Here is a 20588-nt window from a genome sequence, read left to right on the forward strand (position 1 = left end):
CGTGAAATTGAATGAAAAATTCGATAGATTAAATATGATAATCGATTATAAGTGAGTTGAGAAACAAAATGGCAGAAACTCTTTAAATAAAATGTAACGATTAACATCAATAAACTCAAAAATGCCGAAGTATAATAATTAGCGAAAATTAAATGTGTTAATAAAATAAGTAGATAATTGGACAATTAAATAGTAATGTTAAATATAATTGGAATAAAAAATGGCGCAACCAATGGTGATTGGTCAACTCCATTAGAGTGCGTGTCTTGTGTGTTAAAAGAGGAAAATCGACATTAGAGTAGTCTGGCTGGACTGTAGGTATAGGGAGCAGCGGCAGCATTGCTCTGCTTTGCTCCAATACACGACACGGGTCGGTCGACCAAGAATAGCCGTCAGCCAAGCGGCGAATCGAAAGAAAAAGAGTGAAGAGACTAAGGTGCCGTGCTAAGAAGTAGCTAGGAAGTGTAAGAACACGCGAATTGAGCTGTCGAGTCAATCTAGGTAAGACGGCGGGCCCCTCCCACCATACACTATCGGTCATCAGGATTTTTGAAGACGGTCTTCAAGATCTTCAAGTAAACTATCAGTTAGTGATTAACAAGGTATATATGGGGTTATCAAGATTTATTTGTGATCTAGGATTGATACTTGGGAGTATTGCGAGGTGTTGTTCTGTTTGATGTGTGATTACACGTTACCAAGTTTCAAGTGTAATTTACGGAGGTCAAAAGTGTATGAGTGATAAAGATAAATAAAACGAAAGCACAGAGTCTAAGAGGTGTTCAATAGTGGTCATTTATATTGTTTCCAAGGCATCACTTTATCAATTAATCTACGATGTCTCTTGAGACACGATCAACATCGGCACTCTTCAAGAGAGCTGAACAACTCAAACGTTGGGAGCAATCTGAGACCAATAGAGAACCGGCCCAACCGAGACAAGTCGCGCGAAAGATCAAGTTCTCGGCCGATTGCGTATTTCTTGCGGCATGTGCAGCAGGCGACAAGGAAGAAGTTGTACGATTGCTTCAAAAAGGGGCGGACATCAACACTGGCAATGTCGATGGCCTCACAGCACTTCACCAGGTGAGACCAGATGAACATCATAAGTTTATTCAATCAACATATCATCAATCTTTGATGCTGAATCCAGCTGCCTCTTGGCTCTATCATCTGCAAAATGGCCGCTACCTACTCCAGTTGTCTAATTTCAGCACCAGATTCGCCAGATATTCCACTATATGCTGTCATGATTGTATGCTTCATAGATTTAACTTCAACTACTACTGAAGCAGTGTAATCAATTTTACTAGGTCTACACTTGCTTATCGAGTTTTAAATTTCTTTAGTGTCTAATTTGATAGTTTTTCTTTTAATATGTATATATATATATATATATATATATACAGACACATCTCTCTTTCTATATATATGTATATATATATATCTATTTGCTCAATTTTGAAATACTCTTTAGCTCTATCCGAAATTTCCTAATAATTATTTTCAACCATTTAGTGTAATGATTATATTTTCGATGTTTTCTTTAAAAATATCAGCTTTTATTAAAATATTAAATATTTATAATCAATCATCAGTGAATTGCTGTTTAAGTTGAAGATAAATATTCTTTTTTGTTTAAATTTTTTTTCCCAAAATTTTCATAGAATCGTACAATAACAATTTAATATATATTAGGCACATGACTGTTTTGGAAGGATTAGTGAAAGGAGATTTATTTATTTATTAGACACATAAACATCTAACGGATTTTTAAATTTATAATTTTAAAAATTTCATATAATTCTATAAAAAGTAACTTCATCTAATTTATTAGAATTTTTAACTATAAAAAATTCTATTAGTAAATATTACTTGATAAAAAAAAAACATTAGCTATTAACTAAATGGATTCTAATAAATATTTATGCTTGGTTTATTGAATGTCATTTAATTATTAATAAGATATTGTAAGTAAAGAGGAAAAAAAGGAAGGGAATTTTTTGAATTACGCTGATTTTTTTTTTAAAGGAAACAAAATAAATTATGTAATTTAGTCTATGCACTTGACATTATGTCATAGGTTAGTAATTAAATTAGTTAAATCGTTTTAAAAACGAAAAATTGTGACTTTATGGTAGAGATGAGAAATGTGGTGTACCCAAGAAGTAAAGCTATTTATAGAAATAACTATTAGGAGTCGCAAGCCCTGGTATATATATGTCTTCGCTCTTTGTCAGTCTTCTACTAGATAGTTTATTTTTTTGGCGAGACTTAGACATGTTATATTATCCAACAAACCTTGTGAATGAGGTAATAGATAATTTTAAGTCGAAATATTTTTTTCTAGTTTAAAAAGCCTATCCATTCATTTATTTTATTTTTCACAACAATCATTTACTTTACCCTTCATTGATAAAATTTTATTTATAAACTCTTTTATTTTTATTTTACATTGTTTTAGGCATGTATAGATGATGATTTGGACATGGTAGAATTTTTAGTTGAACAAGGAGCTGATATAAATCGTGGAGATAATGAGGGTTGGACTCCACTACATGCAACAGCATCTTGTGGATTCATATCAATTGCTAAGTAATTTTACAATTACTTTATTTATTTTCAAATGGCCATGAAAATAATATTTACTTTTCATTTAATTACTTTATTGGTTTTCAGGTACTTAATTGAGCAAGGTTGTAATTTAGCTGCTGTAAATAATGATGGTGAACTTGCCCTTGACATTGCAGAAAGCGATGAGATGGAAGATTTACTTCAACAACATATCAATAAAGCTGGTAAGATTTTAAAATATTTTATATGACTTCAAATACTTAGTTGTTAAGTTTTAAAATAAATTAAACAAAGTAATTTAATCTCATGCTTTATATTGGGATTTTCAGGTATTGATTGTGCAAAAGCAAGAAGTGAAGAAGAACAATCAATGCTGAATGATGCCAAAGCTTGGCGATCTGGTGCTCCAGGTAAAGATGCAGTACATCCACGTTCAGGTGCTACTGCTCTTCATGTAGCTGCTGCTAAAGGATATATAAAAGTTATGCAGTATGTACATTTTTTTATGCTACTTATTTATTACTTCATTGATTTTATATATACAAATACATATATACATGAATTTACTAATTTCTGATGATTATTTTTAGCATTTTATTACAAGCTCGGTGCGATGTTAATGCTCAGGATTATGACGGTTGGACGCCGTTGCATGGTGCAGCACACTGGGGTCAATTAGATGCTTGTAAACTTCTTGTTGAAAATTATTGTGATATGGATATAAAAAACTTCGCTGTAAATAAAAACGTCAATGAAAGATTCATAATATTTTTTCTATTATTTTTTAATTAATAATTTATCATTTTATAGGGTCAAACAGCATTTGATATAGCTGATAGCGATATCCTTAAGAGTTTAGAAGAGTTGAAGAAAAAACAACAAACAATGTTGAAAGATAATCCACAATTAAATAATCAAAAACAACTTCCAATACCAAAGAAAAGGTAAAAATAGTTTTGAAAAATAAATAAATAATCTATTCATCGTTATATTTATTTAATGTTAAATCATATTTATTTATATTTCAGAGTATCACCAACTATTGAAAATACTGTTGTGCCTCATGAATTAATGGAACCGTTTGAAGAAGAAACACCAAACAAAGTGATTAAAGTTGAATTAGAAATCCAATCAGATAAAGATGAGACAAGTGCTGATACAAATAGTGATATTGGTGAGTATCTATTGATGATATTGAACCTTATCTACTAATTAAATTTATAACGATAAATCAATTAATCATTACCGTAGAGTTTAATACGAATTTTTTTCTTCTTTTCAATATTAATATCAATTAATTTATTAATAATAATAAAATGAATAAGTAGTAGTAGTATATTATCTAAAAATAATTTACAAATTTCGTATGCATGCTGCGTGGATAGAAAGTGGAGAAGAATCAGATTCAGATGGGGAGAGTGAAGGTGAGGGTGACTCTGAGAATAGCTCAGACTCACAAACTTCCTCGAGTTCCAAACATTCGAATCAATCAAATCAATTTGTAGGTGTAACGGATGACGGTAAGAGCGCGTGCCGAAATATAATAATAAGAGTTATAATAACAATAAAAATAACTAGTAAAAATAAGTCTACATTTTTCTATTAATAGAATAATAAATTTTCCCTCAATATTGATATTACAGTCCGATCTCATTGATTGTTGATTGTTAAATGCTATATATTTTTTGTTAAAATAATTATGTATTTAAATATATAAGTATCAATAAATTGATTTATATTTTGTACAGAGAAAAAAAATAGAGCAAATAAAGATGATAATGGATCAATTCCTACAGTGACGACACCGGAAATAAATAAGGTTCCTAATCAAGTATGTAATAAATAGCCCTACTTCATTGTTGATTGAATTTATATTAAAAAATGTTTTTTTTTAAATTCAGGCACCAATTTTACCACCGAAACAACAGACTGAAAATACTGAAGAAGGTACAATACCGTCCTGGCGTCGTTCAGGATCTTTTAGAAAGATCCAAGAGACTGAGCCTGCAAATTCAATAACAACTAATAAAGGTAAATTGATGAAATAATTTTTGAATTTTCATATACGTCAATTGTCATTTTGAATAATAAATTACGTGATTATTATTTTATTATAGAAATCAAAGATGATAAGGAGAAGCCTGTAGTAAAGTCGCCAATAATTCCTACTAAAGTCAATCAGAATGCAGAACCAGAAGTTGTCTTACGAAGAACTCATAGCTTTGAGACGGATGAAAAGTACGTAAAAATGAATCATGAAAGAATTAGATAAAATAGTAATATTAATAATAGTTATTTGGCTGATAAATAATTGTTAATTAAAATTTGTTGCTTCATCCATTCATTTGTTTTATGAAAATCACGAGTGTTTTTTTCAAGCTATCATTTATTCATTTATCCCATGCAGCAGATAACACTTGCCAGCGTATATGTAAAGAAAATTAATTCATTTCATTTTATTTGCTGCTAGAGCATAGATTTGTTGATCAATTAAAATTGTGTATTAATTGTCAGTAATAGTATAATTTGAGAAGATCATTTAGATAATTAAATATAAACATAAACAAATATTAGAGCATAGCAATACGCATGGCATGATGCATGTTGCGCAGGTTCTATGAGCAGTACCTGGCACTGCGAGCTCGCATCAAGGCATCTTCCTGCCCTACACTCCATCGTTGTAATCCAGCTACTCCCACCCACACCAACGCTACGACCGCTCGGTCTGCATCTTTACGCGAGACTCACAGGTATATGTGCATGAAAAATCATGTAATTAAAATTTTGCGCTGTGAAGCGTTAGTAAATAACACCTGTAGCTTCTGCATTCATTAAAATCATCATTAAACAAGTGTTATTTTTTTTTTTTCAACAAAATAAATTATTGTCATTTTTTTTTCTTTAAAGTCTTTTAAAAATCTATTTAAATATAGATGAATGATCATTGTTAATTGATGAATATTAATTTTTTAATCTTTCTGCCAGAAGAAAAGAAGTTAAACTAAATTTGGAACTGTCTCGAGTACCTCAAGAGAGCAATTCTACATCTCTAACATCTCTCACCAACAAATACTTATCATCACCAGTCTTAACAACATCTACTACTAGTTCTACACCAACTAGCTCTACTTCTACTGCCACAACAACTACCACAAGTCCAGTCCCAGGCACTCAAATTCGTAGGTGCGTATGTTAGATGTTTACTATTGAAACAAAATTATCAGATAAGTGTGGATAAAAGTGTGGATCTCTATGGATAATAGAATTATAATAGTGGTAATAGAGATAAAATATAACGTTTAATATAACTGGAACAGCACTCAACCGGTGGAGGCGAACTCTGCAAACATATCTCCCTCGCATAATTCATCGACGACTACTTCAGCTCCCAGTACTCCTGCAAGCAAACTCAGTCCTGGGAATATCTTCAAAAATTTCTTCAAGTGCGTACTGGTTTCACAGTCGAGTGAAGGAACACTCTGCCTCTGTCGAGGCGTGTGATTTGCGTTTTCGCGTGATCATTTTGTTGAATATTTTTTGATCATTTATATTGAAATAATTTTTTAAAAATTATCTCATTATTTATTGATGGCATGAGAATTTTGCTTTGCCCTATGATTTTTTTTTTGCCAACACATTTAGGATCTACGTACGAAGAATTTTAATAAGTTTTACATTGACTACATGTATATATTATTTATGTATAAAGTAACTCAAAAGAAAAAATAATTTCAATATTTGTATACTTGATAGACAACAGCTGCACTACGTCGACTACATTGGACACTCTAATCCACTCTATCATTATTAAACACCAGAAAGACAGTTTAAAATATCTAATACAATATTAACATTAGACTGATACTGTAATAATATTTTAAAAACTAATAATTCATGAGTTTTATCATTGAAATACTTGAAAAGTGTATTTATATTTGATGGTCAGTCTAAGGTTAAATTTAAACAGTTATACTGTTAATTAATTTCAATTTGTATTAAGCTAGGTTAATCTCTATACAACATTGCTGAGTGCTTTAATTTATTTTTACTTGGATTAGGTTTGATGCTCGCTATTGAAAAGTGTCATTTTATTTTTGATAAATAAAATTTTATTACATTTTGACAGTGTTCAATAATCATATTATTTTTATATATATTGAAATTATATTTTTTTTAATAATGATAAAATTTATACAGATCTTTTGTGCCACCTGTTCGTGATGAAGAAAGTGAAACTCAGAGAAAAGCTCACGCAAAGAGAGTTCGTGAAACAAGACGTTCGACACAAGGAGTTACTTTGGACGAAATAAAAAGTGCCGAACAATTAGTAAAAAAGAAACAACAACAAAATAATGACTCCACAACCTCCTCATCTTCATCTTCATCACCGGTAAAAATTTATCTTTTTAATCTTTTCATTGAAATAAAAAGTAAATATTTTGGAAATATAATTTTAAAAATTTTATAATTCAATTGACAATCAGTAAAATACTATTGAGATGATTATTAAAATTAAATAAATAAAAACAATAAAACATTTTTGTTATATAAATTGAATAATATTAGTAATAAAAAAATTAAATGTCAGAGATTGAATAAATAAAAATTCAGTCAAGAATCCTATGATTATCGTTTTAATTAAATAATGAATTATATAACATACATTTTTTAAATCAATTAATATTATTTTTCTATTAGTTCTATTTACTAAGTGTTGCCAAATAATTTATTAATGTGCTTACATGTAAAATATGTAATTATTTAACGTATTCAAATATTTTTTTTGCACAATTTCAAGGTAATTAATAATTTTTATTAAAAAAATTAATTTTAAATTACATAATATTAATAAAAAAAATTCAGAAATTAAGATCAATATTTATATTTATTTTTATTTATTTATTTATGAATTTTTATAATAACTCAGCCTGCAGCTTCTGTTGGTCACTCAGCCTCAATCATAGCTACGATAACAACAGCTACTCCTACAACCGTCACTACAAATAAACTTCCCGAGGAAACTAATTTACCCGAAAGACGGCCGTCTTGGAGGCTTAGAGTAGATAATGGAAGCAAGGTTTGTAGCTTCTGCAAAATTAATAAATGCTGCTATTGATAGCCTATTCAATTTCCTCATTTTTTGTTTATCATTCAAATGGTTCTATTGAACTCAAAAAAGTAATGAAAGTTTCATTCAATATTCTGTAACTGAATATCAAATTAAAAAGCATTACATGATTCAAATAAAATGAAATTGTTTTTTTTTCTTATAAAATAAATATTTTGATTTAGTTTCAGCTAGAAGATGCCAATAATAAATCATCAGACACTACGACTGCTTACATTAGAAGGCCTCCTGGTGGTACTGGAGTTCCAAGACCAAGTTCAGCACCTGTAGAATCGATAGCAACAAGCACTGCTGATGCAACAGTCACTTTACCTTTAAGACGATCAGTCAAATCAACAGAAGATAAAGGTTTGCAAAGCAACAATGAGAAGAATTTATTAATAGATAGGATAGTTTCTAATTTTAAACTTTTTTTACTTTTTTCAGAGCAAGACAAGGAGAATGATAGTAGAAACGCCCAAGCAACTCAAGCAGTTATTCAAAGGAGACGAAGGCCGAAAAGAAGATCAACAGGAGTAGTTCACGTTGATATGGATGTTAGTATTAAATAAATGAGATTTTAACGCATGTTTATTTTTTAAAGCTTGTCCTACACAAAAAGTTAATGCGTAGGTGAGCCAGATCACTACTTGGTTTGACGTCAAACTCAATATCTATTAATATCTAGATGCTCTATTTTATCGTAAAGCAATTTTCAAATATTGTTTAGTTTATTTTTTTATAAATTTTATTAATTTATTAATATATTTTTTTTTATTCTAGGAAATTGATCCAGAGAAACAAGACTCGTCAACTGGTGGTGATTATGAAGAAGTCAAGAGCAATCACAGTGAAGTATGTAATATTTTGATTGATTTTCACTGTTTGTATAAGTAGTTGATTTTTTAATTTATTAACTTATTTTAACTCTTCTAATTATCGTCCCTCTTAATAATTCAAATTTGAGTATCATTTTGCCATGTATTTTGTTGAATTTATTGGCAGACGTCATGTCTAATTCGCATGTATTCATAGATTGAGTGATAATCATTCTACTACATCTAATCTATTTCACATTTTACCACCGTTCTCTTAAATTTTAGGTCAGCTTCAGAAGAAGATTAACCTCTATTCTTACATACCAGGATTAAAATAGATTACAATTTGCGTGTCCGTTGCTTTTCTCACTTTAAACATATTTGAAACCAAGTGTCAAAGAGAAAATTTCATTTTTTGTCCTCAAAAAATTTCATTCTTCGAATGCTCGAGAAAATATGTTGGAATATTATACAGAATTACTATACAATGTTAGTTAATGTTTCAAGCAAATTTTATTTTCAAAACTAATCATTGATCATTTTTTTTTGTTTCTTATAATTTTTAAAAATTTTATTTAAAACTACTTATTGTAAATGGTGGATAGAATAATTCAGTATTTTGTTTTGTATTATTTTATACTTTCTGAAAGATAATGAGAGTCAATAGTCTCGTTAAAGAGTATCCAAAAATATTTTCAGTATAGTTTCATATAATATATAAATTCTCAAGCATTGTGTAGTAGTGAAAAACTTTATAAATAAGAAAATTATTGTTAACATCTTTTATTAGAAACCAGTTGTGACATTTATTTTTAAACAATCATTATTTCAATTGAAATGCTTGATATTATTATTTTTTTTTTTTTGACACAACTTGAAAAAATTACGTACATAGATTAAAATTTTCAGAATTTGTTCAAACATATAGAGATATATTTGATAGAACAATGATGAACATTTTTTTAATAAAAAAATTCTATTTATTTTATATTCAAAGTCAATAGACTATTGAACTCACTTTAATTATTTATAGCATAAAAAAAAATTCACGATGAAGAACAGAGTTATAAATATTTTTGAATCAACGAAAAATAAGTGAAAAAATGATCAGTTAACAATGATAAACATTAAAATATCATCTTGACATTTAAATCAACCCTTGACATTTGTTGATATTTAACTGATCATCTAACTTTAAAGCTAATAAATTAGAATAAAAATTTAGCTTAAAATAATTAGAGGCCTTTCTATCAAGGTTAATAAAGTATCCTTGTTAAATATACCACTTACCGGAATTGTAAATTAGGGAATTAAAAACGCATGCCTTGAAATTTAGATTTGGATGTTTATGTAGACTACTGTGTGTTGTCTATTAATAGAATGGTGGAAGCAATACGACAAACAGAGCTGTGAGTATTGCTGGCTACTTTCCATCAGTCAAACACTTGCTGTCAGTGGCCGTGGAACACAAGATCATCAAGTATTCATTAGTTATGAATTAATCGCGTGAGATTTGTTTTGGATATTAATGAGTTTCAATAAGGTCAATTATTCCTCTGAATCACTTTGATTTTCAATATTTAAAAATATTAAACATTAAAGTAATGTCTAATTATCGTAAAAGGGCTCAAGCAAAGCCTACTACGGCTGCTGGCTTACGTGCTCAAGCATCTGCCAATGGTAGTTCCATATTTGGCAATAGACCAAGAAGTATCGCAGGATTATTTGCTACAAATCAAAGTGGGTTCACTAATTATCTTGGAATTAATTCACCAAATTCTTATACTCCACCAACTCTCAGTAAATCATCAAAAAAATCATACCTGAAAAATCCGTATACAAATTCAATAAATAATTTAAATTATCCAAGTTCTTATACTACTTACGGTGGAACTGCATCAGGATATGGAAGTTTAACTTTGCCTTCTTCACATTCTACTATTAGTTCGTTAAATCTTGCTGTTCCTTCAACTAGTTCTTTTAAAAGTTATTCCAATCGTAATGGAAATAATTCAACTGTCAATAATCGAAGATCTCTGAAGAAAACTGAAAGTTTTGATAGACCGAAAAAGTCTCGTAATTATCAGTCTAAAAGCTCAAGTTTACAGAGTTTAGTTGATTCTGAGGGATATGTTGTAAGAATTATAAGTTTGTTTTTATTTAATTTTAACTTCGTTTGTTATTCATTTATATTTATTATTTCAGAGTGGAAATGAACGTTCTGGTCGATCAAGTAGACTTGGTTCAGTATCATCAATTTCATCAGAAACATTAACTACTCCAAGCAGAACAAAATCAAGTACAGAAAATGGTGAAGTTGATTATAAAAAATTATGGGAAGAATCTCAAGCAGAAAATGAAAGGCTTAAAGAAAAATTACGACGTTCAGATGAACAATTAAAAGAAGCAAGAAGTTCGTTAGAAAAAATTCAAACTCTACAAAATAAGACAACTCTTTCTGAAGCTGAAAAAAGAGAAAGGAGAGCTATGGAACGAAAACTTTCAGAAATGGAAGAAGAATTAAAGGTAATGATTTTTTTTTTTTTCTTTATAAAGTATTTTACCTAATCGTGTTTATAGTTTCTGTCCAGTCTATTCTCTTCTCTATAATCATTTATCTGTGTCATTTCTCAAGGCTCAACATGTCTTTTTATATTTGGATATTTCAGATTTATGTCATTTATGTTTAAATTTATATTTTTATGTGAATTCCACCAATCAGATGAACAGTAAATGAAACAGATTATTTGTTTTTCAATTTATTCTTTTACTAATCATAATTATAATAATTATTGTTAAGATAATAGTATCAATAATTATTTTTTGTTACTATTAGTTAGAATGCACGTTCAAGTTTTCAACTGTTTTGTCTGCTAAGGTGGATTGCAAAAAGGGTGCAAGTTTTTTTTTTTTTATTTTTTGTTTAATATGGATTTCAATTGACATCATTTTTTTTTATTTCATACCAGTTGTGTGTCAAAGGTACACTACCGGGCTTCGTGGCATTGCTTTTTGTTTTCTTTTCATATCTTGGCTCATCTATTTTTGTTCCCTCGAATTCTATCCGAGTGAGCTTTGATGTCTTCATTCTCTGATTAAAAAAAAAAAAAAGAACATAAAAACATAATTTAGCTGTTGATGGATTAATAGTGATTACATGGTTATTGGATTTATTTTATTGTATTGTACATGGAATATGTGAAATTTTTATTTATATTTTCTCTTGTCCCTTCAAATTTATTTGTCAAATTTGATGTACAAAGCTTCGATAAAAATGGGACAAAATTTTTTTATTAAAGTTTAAAAAGAAATAAAAAAAAACGAAGTAAAAATAGGTCTGGGCTAACTCTTTCACTGTTTACAGCAATTACAAAAGCTCAAAGCTGAAAATGAGCGATTGAAAGCCGAAAATCGGGCACTTACCCGCGTCGTATCCAAACTCACCAATACTACTAAATAGGTAAAGGAATAATAAAAAAAAAAAGCATCTGCGTTAACAACATGTACATTATTATTCACATAAAAATTATTTAATTAATTATCTATTAATAATTCATTAATTTCATTAATTATCATTTTTCTTTGTTTACTGATCTGCAATATTAAAAAACAAAAAACTTAATCGCTCTACTTACTTTATTCAATTAAAAATAGATATATATTTTTTAAAACTTTTATATTAATCTTCATAATAATGGTAAATAATGAATTAATTATTAGTTGGTCATTTTTACTGTTTAATCATTATATTAATAACATTTTGTTTGAACTTATCAGATTTTCAAAATGAATATGTAAAACATTTATTAAACATTTTTTACCGTATAAAAAATCGTAAAGTCATATCTTCTGTTTGGTGTGTGAAACAAATATCCTCTCAAACGAACTTTTTAAAGTCGTTCACGCGAATGATTGTAGAATTGAAGAACTTCCTTAAGCGCATGAATTGTTGGATTGAACCATATAGGGGTTTTTTTTTTAAGTTTTCAATTTTCGCATGATAAATATGGTCATTTATCATTTAAAGCTTTTTCTTTCTTATCAAATGAAAAACTTGTTAATGACATTTTAAACTTCTTCTAATTTATGTTTAAGTATTCATTTATATTAATATTTCAACTTTTATTAACAATATTCTTACATTTGACAAGTAGCATGCATTGATTAATTTGCTATGTTTGATCTACTGGTGGCATGGTGTTTTTCATTCATAACTGGACTAGTTTTTTGCGAGTTCTTGAATATTTCTATGATTATTAGTCACTTAATTAAATGAAGTATTGAGAAAAGACTTTTTTTCTCAGTAAAAGTGTAATAGTGATATTTCCCCAATTATTTAAATAGCAAGTGAGAATTTTTATTCTACAGTTTGGATACATTTTTCTACTATTCCTTTAGCACTAATTTATTTTACAATAGTATAAAGTTGATTCTTGTATTGAGGTGAAGACAGTACTAGGGCGTGTGAAAAATGCTAAATATTTAACACATTTTATGTATAACTTGATTGAAAAAAAAATATGAATTTTTGTCTTTTAGATTATGGAGCAGTTAAAATGTGAAAACCAGAGGCTAAAAGATGAGAATGGAGCTTTAATTCGAGTTATAAGTAAACTCTCGAAATGATTTGGATGAAGTAATATTTTGAAAATGATAATGAAGAAAAGTTTCAAGAGCATTAATTGTTAAATTGTATTATTATTGCTTTATGATGAAATATTTAATTATTCAACAATATAAATAATACGTTGATCATTTTATACCATTATGAACGAAATAATCTTTTGTGGTGATTATTTAATTTATTATCTATTTGAATATTGAATCAGTTACTCGTGTGGCTATGCCAAATGCATCAAACGTAGGCTCATTAATTATTGTTGATCACCAAAATGTTTTTAAAATATTGTAAAAAAAAAAGCCTATCATAATTCAGTCACTAGAAAATTTGAAAACTTTAATGAATTTTATATTAATTCTATAAATGAAATTTGACATTTTTAAAATCACGATCTTAATGATCGAAAGTTTGATATTAATGTTGATAATTTGTAAAGACTCTGTGTAATTATGTAGATAATATTTTTTTCAAAGACTTGGAGATTAAAATTTTTTGTCAGTGTTGCTATAGCAACATGTTTTTTATTAATACAAGAGACTCATAAAGTTTACATTTATACGAATAAACAATTATTTTTAATAAAAAAAACAATACGATTGTTTGACAGAACAATTATTTCATCGAAAATTCTGTCATAATATTTTTTATTCAATGAATTTCCAATTATTTGTTGTAATAAAAAAGACAAATTTTTGGTATTTATTTCTTAAAAAAAAATGAATAAAAAATACATTATTTGAAATTTGTTAGAGAGGAAAGAAATTAATAATAATAATAATTTTCCGTGTATTTGTATTTTTCTATTGAAAATATTTGTTTTCAGTCGAACAGAATTGATATAGATATTCACAAAAATGTATTATTGGCATCAAAAAATATTGTGATTTTTTGTAATGCATTAACTAGGCCATAATAAGCCGATGAATAACATATTAATGTAATTTTTTTAAACGTAATATATTTAATATTGAATTTAAAATAAAGAAAAATTATTATTTAACGAAACTAAATGATAAATAAAAAATATGAATGACATATGGAGAACTTATTAGATAAATATAGATCTCTATTACTTGAGTGGCCTTTGTAAAAAAGAAGACTGTAATTTATAAATTAATTATATCATTGCCACTAAAACGAAACTAATATTAAAAAATTTATTTGTAACTAAATATATGACGTACGAGACAATATTGAATGTGCATTTTCAACAATCGCCAATTTTTCTAAATTATTTCCCTCAATAATTAATTTAAAAGTGACAAATAGAAATATTTACATGACAAATTATGCCTACTAAAATACAATGTTTTGTGAAATTCATTTTTCTACTTTATTTATTACATAAAGACAAAATTAATACAAATAAAAACTTTATAAAATAATTTACATTGTCTAATATATTGAATTTTCTAAGCAGAATTCGTTGTCACGTAACGTCGGAAAAATTTTATAAAAATGTTAAAATATCAAGTCAGCATAATAATTATTCAAGGAGATTTAATGAAAATTAATAATATGAAATGCAAAAAAATATGTGAAAATAAGTCACACAACAGACATAAAAATAGATCTTAATAATCTATAGATTATAAAAAAAACTTGTATGGAATTGCGTAAATATAGTGACATTAATGTGCTTATTGTATTATATAGTATTAAGTGTGTTCAGTCGAGATTTATTGAAGCGCATAAATATCTGTTAATGTACAGCTGTTTGCTAGATTTACTGTTTCATAGCATATTGTATTTGCACACCAGTTGATCTATATCAAATAGCTTAATCATTCATTTTCTCAAAAATTAACGATTGATAGATGATAAAATCATTTATCGTGAATATCATAAAGAGATAGAAAAATAATAATATATCTGAAGAAAAAAAAAATTATGCATCATACATTAACATATAAATCAATTGAACTCAATATTCGACGTGTGAAAATGAATATCTGCAATTCATAAGTATGAATTAAATGGTGGAAAGTAATGACGCAATAATTTACAATTACGGCGATTAATTATTAAAAGTGTAAAAATAAACAAACATATTTATTATTTATTTGCAATAAAAAAAACTCTTGCATAGATCCAAAGATTGATAGTATCTCTGCTAGAGTAAAATGTTCATAAAAAAAAAAGGAAAAATCTTACACAATACAAAAAAAATAACTTTTTTATTTAATTGTAAAATTTCACCATAAGCTTGAATCATATCAATCATCCACTTTTAAAAAACTCATGCGTTTAATCAAGAGACTAGCAGATCATACAGTTCATTACTATACTTGAATTTCTCTTGATTAAATTTAATAACACTAAAGAAATAAATAAATGAAATTACGAAAATACTTATCATTCATCATCACTGTTAATTGATGGATAAATGAACCTATGAATTTGCATCTGACTAATTGTACAACAAATATTTATTTCCTACATGATTTTGTACTTATGATGTTAATCATAAACAACAATATGAATTTAATTTAAAATATTCTTTTAATACTTATAGTTACAATTCAATTTCATTTATTTTTCAAAAATTTCAAATTATTCAACCTAGTATTTTTATTAGAATGTCGTGAACTTTACTCATATTGGCACGATCATTTGTTTTTTTGGCAATTTGTCCTATAATAGATCGAAGCACTTTTTTCTTTCCATTTTTATATTGATTCACCTTTTTTGTATTTTCAACAAGTACATCTCTTATTATCCTTTCTAAAACTAGCTCATCATTAATTTGTTCCATTTTATTTTCTTCAACAACCTGAAATTAAATTAGTTATTTAATTCTGATAATTGCCATTTTTATCATCAAAATACTGACTTGAATTGGGGTTTTTAAAGGTTCTGCGATCATTTTTTCAAATAATTCTTCCATAACATTCAAATTAATGACATTATTATGAAAAAGATCCATAACTTGACCTAATTTTTGTGGTTGCAATGCTCTAAAAATATTTTTTTGTTAAATTTATAATAAAGAACAGTAAAAATATTTTTTAACGTAAAGATAAATATCTCTTACTGATGTTCAAAATTTAATTTATGTTTGTTAACAAATTCCAGCACTTGATTCAAAAGAATATTAGCCACCATTTGAGGTTGTCTTTTGTTGTTTTCACTTATTATCTTTTCAAAAACTTCTGTCAGTTCATAGTTATTCTGAAATCAATCATAATAATTACTTTATCTCATAGCCAAGCTCATTAAAGCATTACGATATTTTTTATTAATACAAAAAAAAATTACCACAAGTACAATTGTCGCATGAGGAGATAATCCTAAATTATTTCGCAAATGCTCACGTATTTCTTCAGGTAACTTAGGGATTCGTAAAGCAATTTCATTAACATCAATAAGATTATATTTATTTTCACAATCCTTTCTTATATGAACTCTCAAAGGAGGTAGATTAGGTTCTGGCATAAAACGATAATCATGTTTTTCTTCTTTAGTACGCATTGAAACTGTTTTGTTTTTTAAAGCATCCCAAGTAAGAGTTTCATTAACAATTTTTCCTCCATTACTTAAAATCCTCTTTTGTCTATTAATTTCATATTTAATTGCATTTGCAATTCCTCGAACACTTGAAATATTTTTTACTTCTGTTCTTACTCCTAGACATTCGTTTGGTTTATGAACAGAAATATTAGCATCAACACGGAGTGCACCCTCTGAAATAAATTATTTCTTTATCTATTCAAAATAATAAACTTAACAAGAAATCAGAAGAATAAATACCTTCCATTTTACAAGAACAAGTTTTTAGACGTTGTAAAATATTAATAAGTTCCTTGACTAATGCTGCAGCTTCTTCGCCATCAGCAAGATCTGGCTCAAACACCAATTCCATAAGTGGTATTCCAGCTCTATTTAAATCAATTAAACTCCTAATACAAGGAAGGATAATTAATACTTGTAAATTTTTCAAAATGATTATTTGATTACTTTCAGATAAAATTGGTCATTAATTGCCTGTTTTCAAACTCATCATGAAGGCTTTTGCCACTGTCGTGTTCTAACTGAATTTGTTTTATTTTAGATGATTTAATATACGGTTGTCTATGGATGCCAGGTGTAAAGACATTAAATTTTAATTTCCCACCTATTGCAAGTGGCTGTCTTTGTTGAGTTATTTGATAACCAGCCTACAAATACGGAATAATTATTATAATAAATAAAAAAAATGTAATTTGGTATTGATGTAAGATTGTTATATACTGGTAAATCAGCGTAAAAGTAATGCTTTCGATCAAAAAATGATACTTCATTAATTTGACAAGATAGTGCTAATGCTGTTAAAACACCGGCTTCAACACATTTTTTATTAAGTACCTAAAAATGACAATTGAAATTCCATCAATTACATTAACATAAATACAAATTAATCTGGTAAATATTGGTATTTAATAGTTACCGGTAATGTACCTGGAGTAGCACAATCAAAAAATGAAACGCAAGTATTAACGGGTTGTACAAAACTTGTACTTGCGCCGGAAAATAATTTTGATTCTGAAGAAATTTGGGCGTGAACTTCTAAACCTATTACTGCATTCCATTTTTCGCTAAAATAAAAAAGATCTTTTTTTAATTTGATGCGTGGTTATGGAAACAAATTTTACTTACAAATTTTCGTCTGTTACAGTAGAATAATTTCGCAAATTTTTCATTAAACGATATGCATTAAATAATCGACAATAATTCATCATTTTATAATCTGATAAGTAAATACATATGCAATTATTTTCATTAAATATTTTATAGAAAAATTTATTCCAAATAACCTATCAGTAATAAAAATGTGTTTATGTTCATTTACTATTCATTTCTGTTGTTTATAGTTGAAACACTGTGTAATAAAGTGATAAAAAACTCGTGTTTTTTTGAAATGAATATCCATTGGCAGAGAAGAGAGAACAGTATAGAAGTCCAATGCTGTGTTAAAAATCCGGACGAAATTTCGGTCAACATGTCGATAATCTCAGGTCACAACATAAAAGTTTCTATGAACCCATCGAGCGATGGCGCTGCAACGGTTTATTCTAGCCAAGCCCATCAATCTGAAAGAAAAAAAAGATAAGTAATGTATTTTTAAATTCTGGCACGTTTTTAGAAAGTTCGCTTAATATCATTGCGCTTATTAGTTTTGCGAGTTATGAGCGTATGCATAACCTCTATGCTAATGATGCTACGAGGTTGATCAAGGGCTCATATGAAAGATCTGGACCTGAGTAAGAAATTCGGCTCCCCCTATAGGATATCCCCGTCAAAAATGCCGTATCTCGCTTAGTTTTCGAGTTATGAGCGTTTAAACGTTTTTTTATGTTTTATTGGAGCATAGCTTCGATTTTTACCGTTAACTCACGATCTATACGAGGTACATGGACCATAAGCATATCAATAGATTCCTGAGAGCAAGAGCTTTCCAGTGCACTAGTCAAAATTATGATCCGAGCATAATTTATGGTAAAATGACCGCCATTTCCGGTTTCTCCTTCATTACCGGTTCTACGAGTTTAAGGATGAATAGATATTTGAGGTCAAATTTCGGAGCACTGAAACGTACGGTATGACCACCAATCATCAAAATCAGAGAATTTTCTTTTCTAACCTCAAAAAATGCAAAAAATCGTATTTATGCTTGGATCATAAAATTGAAGATGTCATTGGAAAGAAGGGGACGAGACCGTTTCCAAACACTGGCTGTTGACTGTATTTGGTGTGTAAAATCAGGCGATATTCCTGAAAAACGGAAAAACATAAAAATATGCATAACCTCTATGCTAATGATGCTACGAGGTCGATCGAGGGCTCATATGAAAGATCTGGACCTGAGTAAGAAATTCGGCTCCCCCTATAGGATATCCCCGTCAAAAATGCCGTATCTCGCTTAGTTTTCGAGTTATGAGCGTTTAAACGTTTTTTTATGTTTTATTGGAGCATAGTTTCGTTTTTCGCCGTTAACTCACGATCTACAAGAGATACATGGACCATAAGCATATCAATAGATTCCTGAGAGCAAGAGCTTTCCAGTGCACTAGTCAAAATTATGATCCGAGCATAATTTATGGTAAAATGACCGCCATTTCCGGTATTGCCTTCATTACCGGTTCTACGAGTTTAAGGATGAATAGATATTTGAGGTCAAATTTCAGAGCACTGAAACGTACGGTATGACCACCAATCATCAAAATCAGAGAATTTTCTTTTCTAACCTCAAAAAATGCAAAAAATCGTATTTATGCTTGGATCATAAAATTGAAGATGTCATTGGAAAGAAGGGGACGAGACCGTTTCCAAACACTGGCTGTTGACTGTATTTGGTGTGTAAAATCAGGCGATATTCCTGAAAAACGGAAAAACATAAAAATATGCATAACCTCTATGCTAATGATGCTACGAGGTTGATCAAGGGCTCATATGAAAGATCTGGACCTGAGTAAGAAATTCGGCTCCCCCTATAGGATATCCCCGTCAAAAATGCCGTATCTCGCTTAGTTTTCGAGTTATGAGCGTTTAAACGTTTTTTTATGTTTTATTGGAGCATAGCTTTGTTTTTCGCCGATAACTCACGATCTACAAGAGATACATGGACCATAAGCATATCAATAGATTCCTGAGAGCAAGAGCTTTCCAGTGCACTAGTCAAAATTATGATCCGAGCATAATTTATGGTAAAATGACCGCCATTTCCGGTTTCTCCTTCATTACCGGTTCTACGAGTTTAAGGATGAATAGATATTTGAGGTCAAATTTCGGAGCACTGAAACGTACGGTATGACCACCAATCATCAAAATCAGAGAATTTTCTTTTCTAACCTCAAAAAATGCAAAAAATCGTATTTATGCTTGGATCATAAAATTGAAGATGTCATTGGAAAGAAGGGGACGAGACCGTTTCCAAACACTGGCTGTTGACTGTATTTGGTGTGTAAAATCAGGCGATATTCCTGAAAAACGGAAAAACATAAAAATATGCATAACCTCTATGCTAATGATGCTACGAGGTTGATCAAGGGCTCATATGAAAGATCTGGACCTGAGTAAGAAATTCGGCTCCCCCTATAGGATATCCCCGTCAAAAATGCCGTATCTCGCTTAGTTTTCGAGTTATGAGCGTTTTAAACGTTTTTTTATGTTTTATTGGAGCATAGCTTCGTTTTTCGCCGATAACTCACGATCTATACGAGGTACATGGACCACAAGCATATCAACAGATTCCTGAGAGCAAGAGCTTTCCAGTGCACTAGTCAAAATTATGATCCGAGCATAATTTATGGTAAAATGACCGCCATTTCCGGTATTGCCTTCATTACCGGTTTCTACGAGTTTAAGGATGAATAGATATTTGAGGTCAAATTTCAGAGCACTGAAACGTACGGTATGACCACCAATCATCAAAATCAGAGAATTTTCTTTTCTAACCTCAAAAAATGCAAAAAATCGTATTTATGCTTGG

At 29.0% G+C, this 20588-nt stretch overlaps 2 protein-coding genes across 11 annotated transcripts; one reads left to right on the forward strand and one right to left on the reverse strand.

Annotated features, from left to right (window-relative positions):
* Positions 1–36: 36 nt before the first annotated feature.
* Mbs (Myosin binding subunit) lies at positions 37–15158 on the forward strand. 10 transcript variants are annotated; one of them, XM_035088874.1, is made up of 23 exons: positions 40–602; positions 813–1086; positions 2465–2595; positions 2680–2798; positions 2904–3063; positions 3165–3309; positions 3385–3518; positions 3603–3748; positions 3960–4094; positions 4323–4405; positions 4476–4605; positions 4692–4812; positions 5187–5324; positions 5560–5757; positions 5892–6017; positions 6772–6964; positions 7502–7651; positions 7867–8050; positions 8129–8238; positions 8465–8536; positions 10705–11025; positions 11864–11959; positions 13039–15158. In XM_035088874.1, the coding sequence occupies exons 2-22, from the start codon at positions 838–840 to the stop codon at positions 11957–11959; spliced, it is 3141 nt and encodes a 1046-aa protein (XP_034944765.1). In that variant the 5' UTR covers positions 40–602; positions 813–837; the 3' UTR covers positions 13039–15158. The 10 variants fall into 10 exon arrangements, with proteins under 10 accessions (XP_034944815.1, XP_034944765.1, XP_034944758.1 ...); XM_035088924.1 differs by lacking the exon at positions 11864–11959 and adding an exon at positions 10123–10634 and having other exon boundaries at positions 37–1086; positions 8465–8537; XM_035088867.1 differs by having other exon boundaries at positions 40–1086.
* Positions 15159–15603: 445 nt separating this feature from the next.
* Positions 15604–18106, reverse strand: GatB (glutamyl-tRNA(Gln) amidotransferase subunit B, mitochondrial). Its single transcript, XM_035088936.1, has 10 exons — positions 17949–18106; positions 17756–17846; positions 17547–17694; positions 17351–17464; positions 17105–17277; positions 16871–17019; positions 16379–16803; positions 16155–16291; positions 15954–16077; positions 15604–15893 (listed from the first exon to the last, which is right to left on the reverse strand). The coding sequence occupies exons 1-10, from the start codon at positions 17953–17955 to the stop codon at positions 15678–15680; spliced, it is 1584 nt and encodes a 527-aa protein (XP_034944827.1). The 5' UTR covers positions 17956–18106; the 3' UTR covers positions 15604–15677.
* Positions 18107–20588: the final 2482 nt, after the last annotated feature.

This window comes from Chelonus insularis, unplaced genomic scaffold, assembly GCF_013357705.1.
Source record: "Chelonus insularis isolate UGA/USDA-ARS -01 unplaced genomic scaffold, ASM1335770v1 contig_130_pilon, whole genome shotgun sequence".
NCBI classification, from domain to species: Eukaryota; Metazoa; Arthropoda; class Insecta; order Hymenoptera; family Braconidae; genus Chelonus; species Chelonus insularis.

Excerpts from the sequence above, each read along its gene's own strand:
- GatB (XM_035088936.1), bottom strand. Across the intron at positions 17,465-17,546 it reads CTACTCCAGGTACATTACCG|GTACTTAATAAAAAATGTGT; the intron begins GTAACTATTAAA and ends TGTCATTTTTAG. Across the intron at positions 16,292-16,378 it reads ATGCGACAATTGTACTTGTG|AATAACTATGAACTGACAGA; the intron begins GTAATTTTTTTT and ends GATTGATTTCAG.
- Mbs (XM_035088924.1), top strand. The coding sequence starts at position 838 with ATGTCTCTTGAGACACGATCAACATCGGCACTCTTCAAGAGAGCTGAA. Across the intron at positions 5,325-5,559 it reads TCTTTACGCGAGACTCACAG|AAGAAAAGAAGTTAAACTAA; the intron begins GTATATGTGCAT and ends TCTTTCTGCCAG. Across the intron at positions 8,538-10,122 it reads CAAGAGCAATCACAGTGAAG|GGGCTCAAGCAAAGCCTACT; the intron begins TATGTAATATTT and ends ATTATCGTAAAA.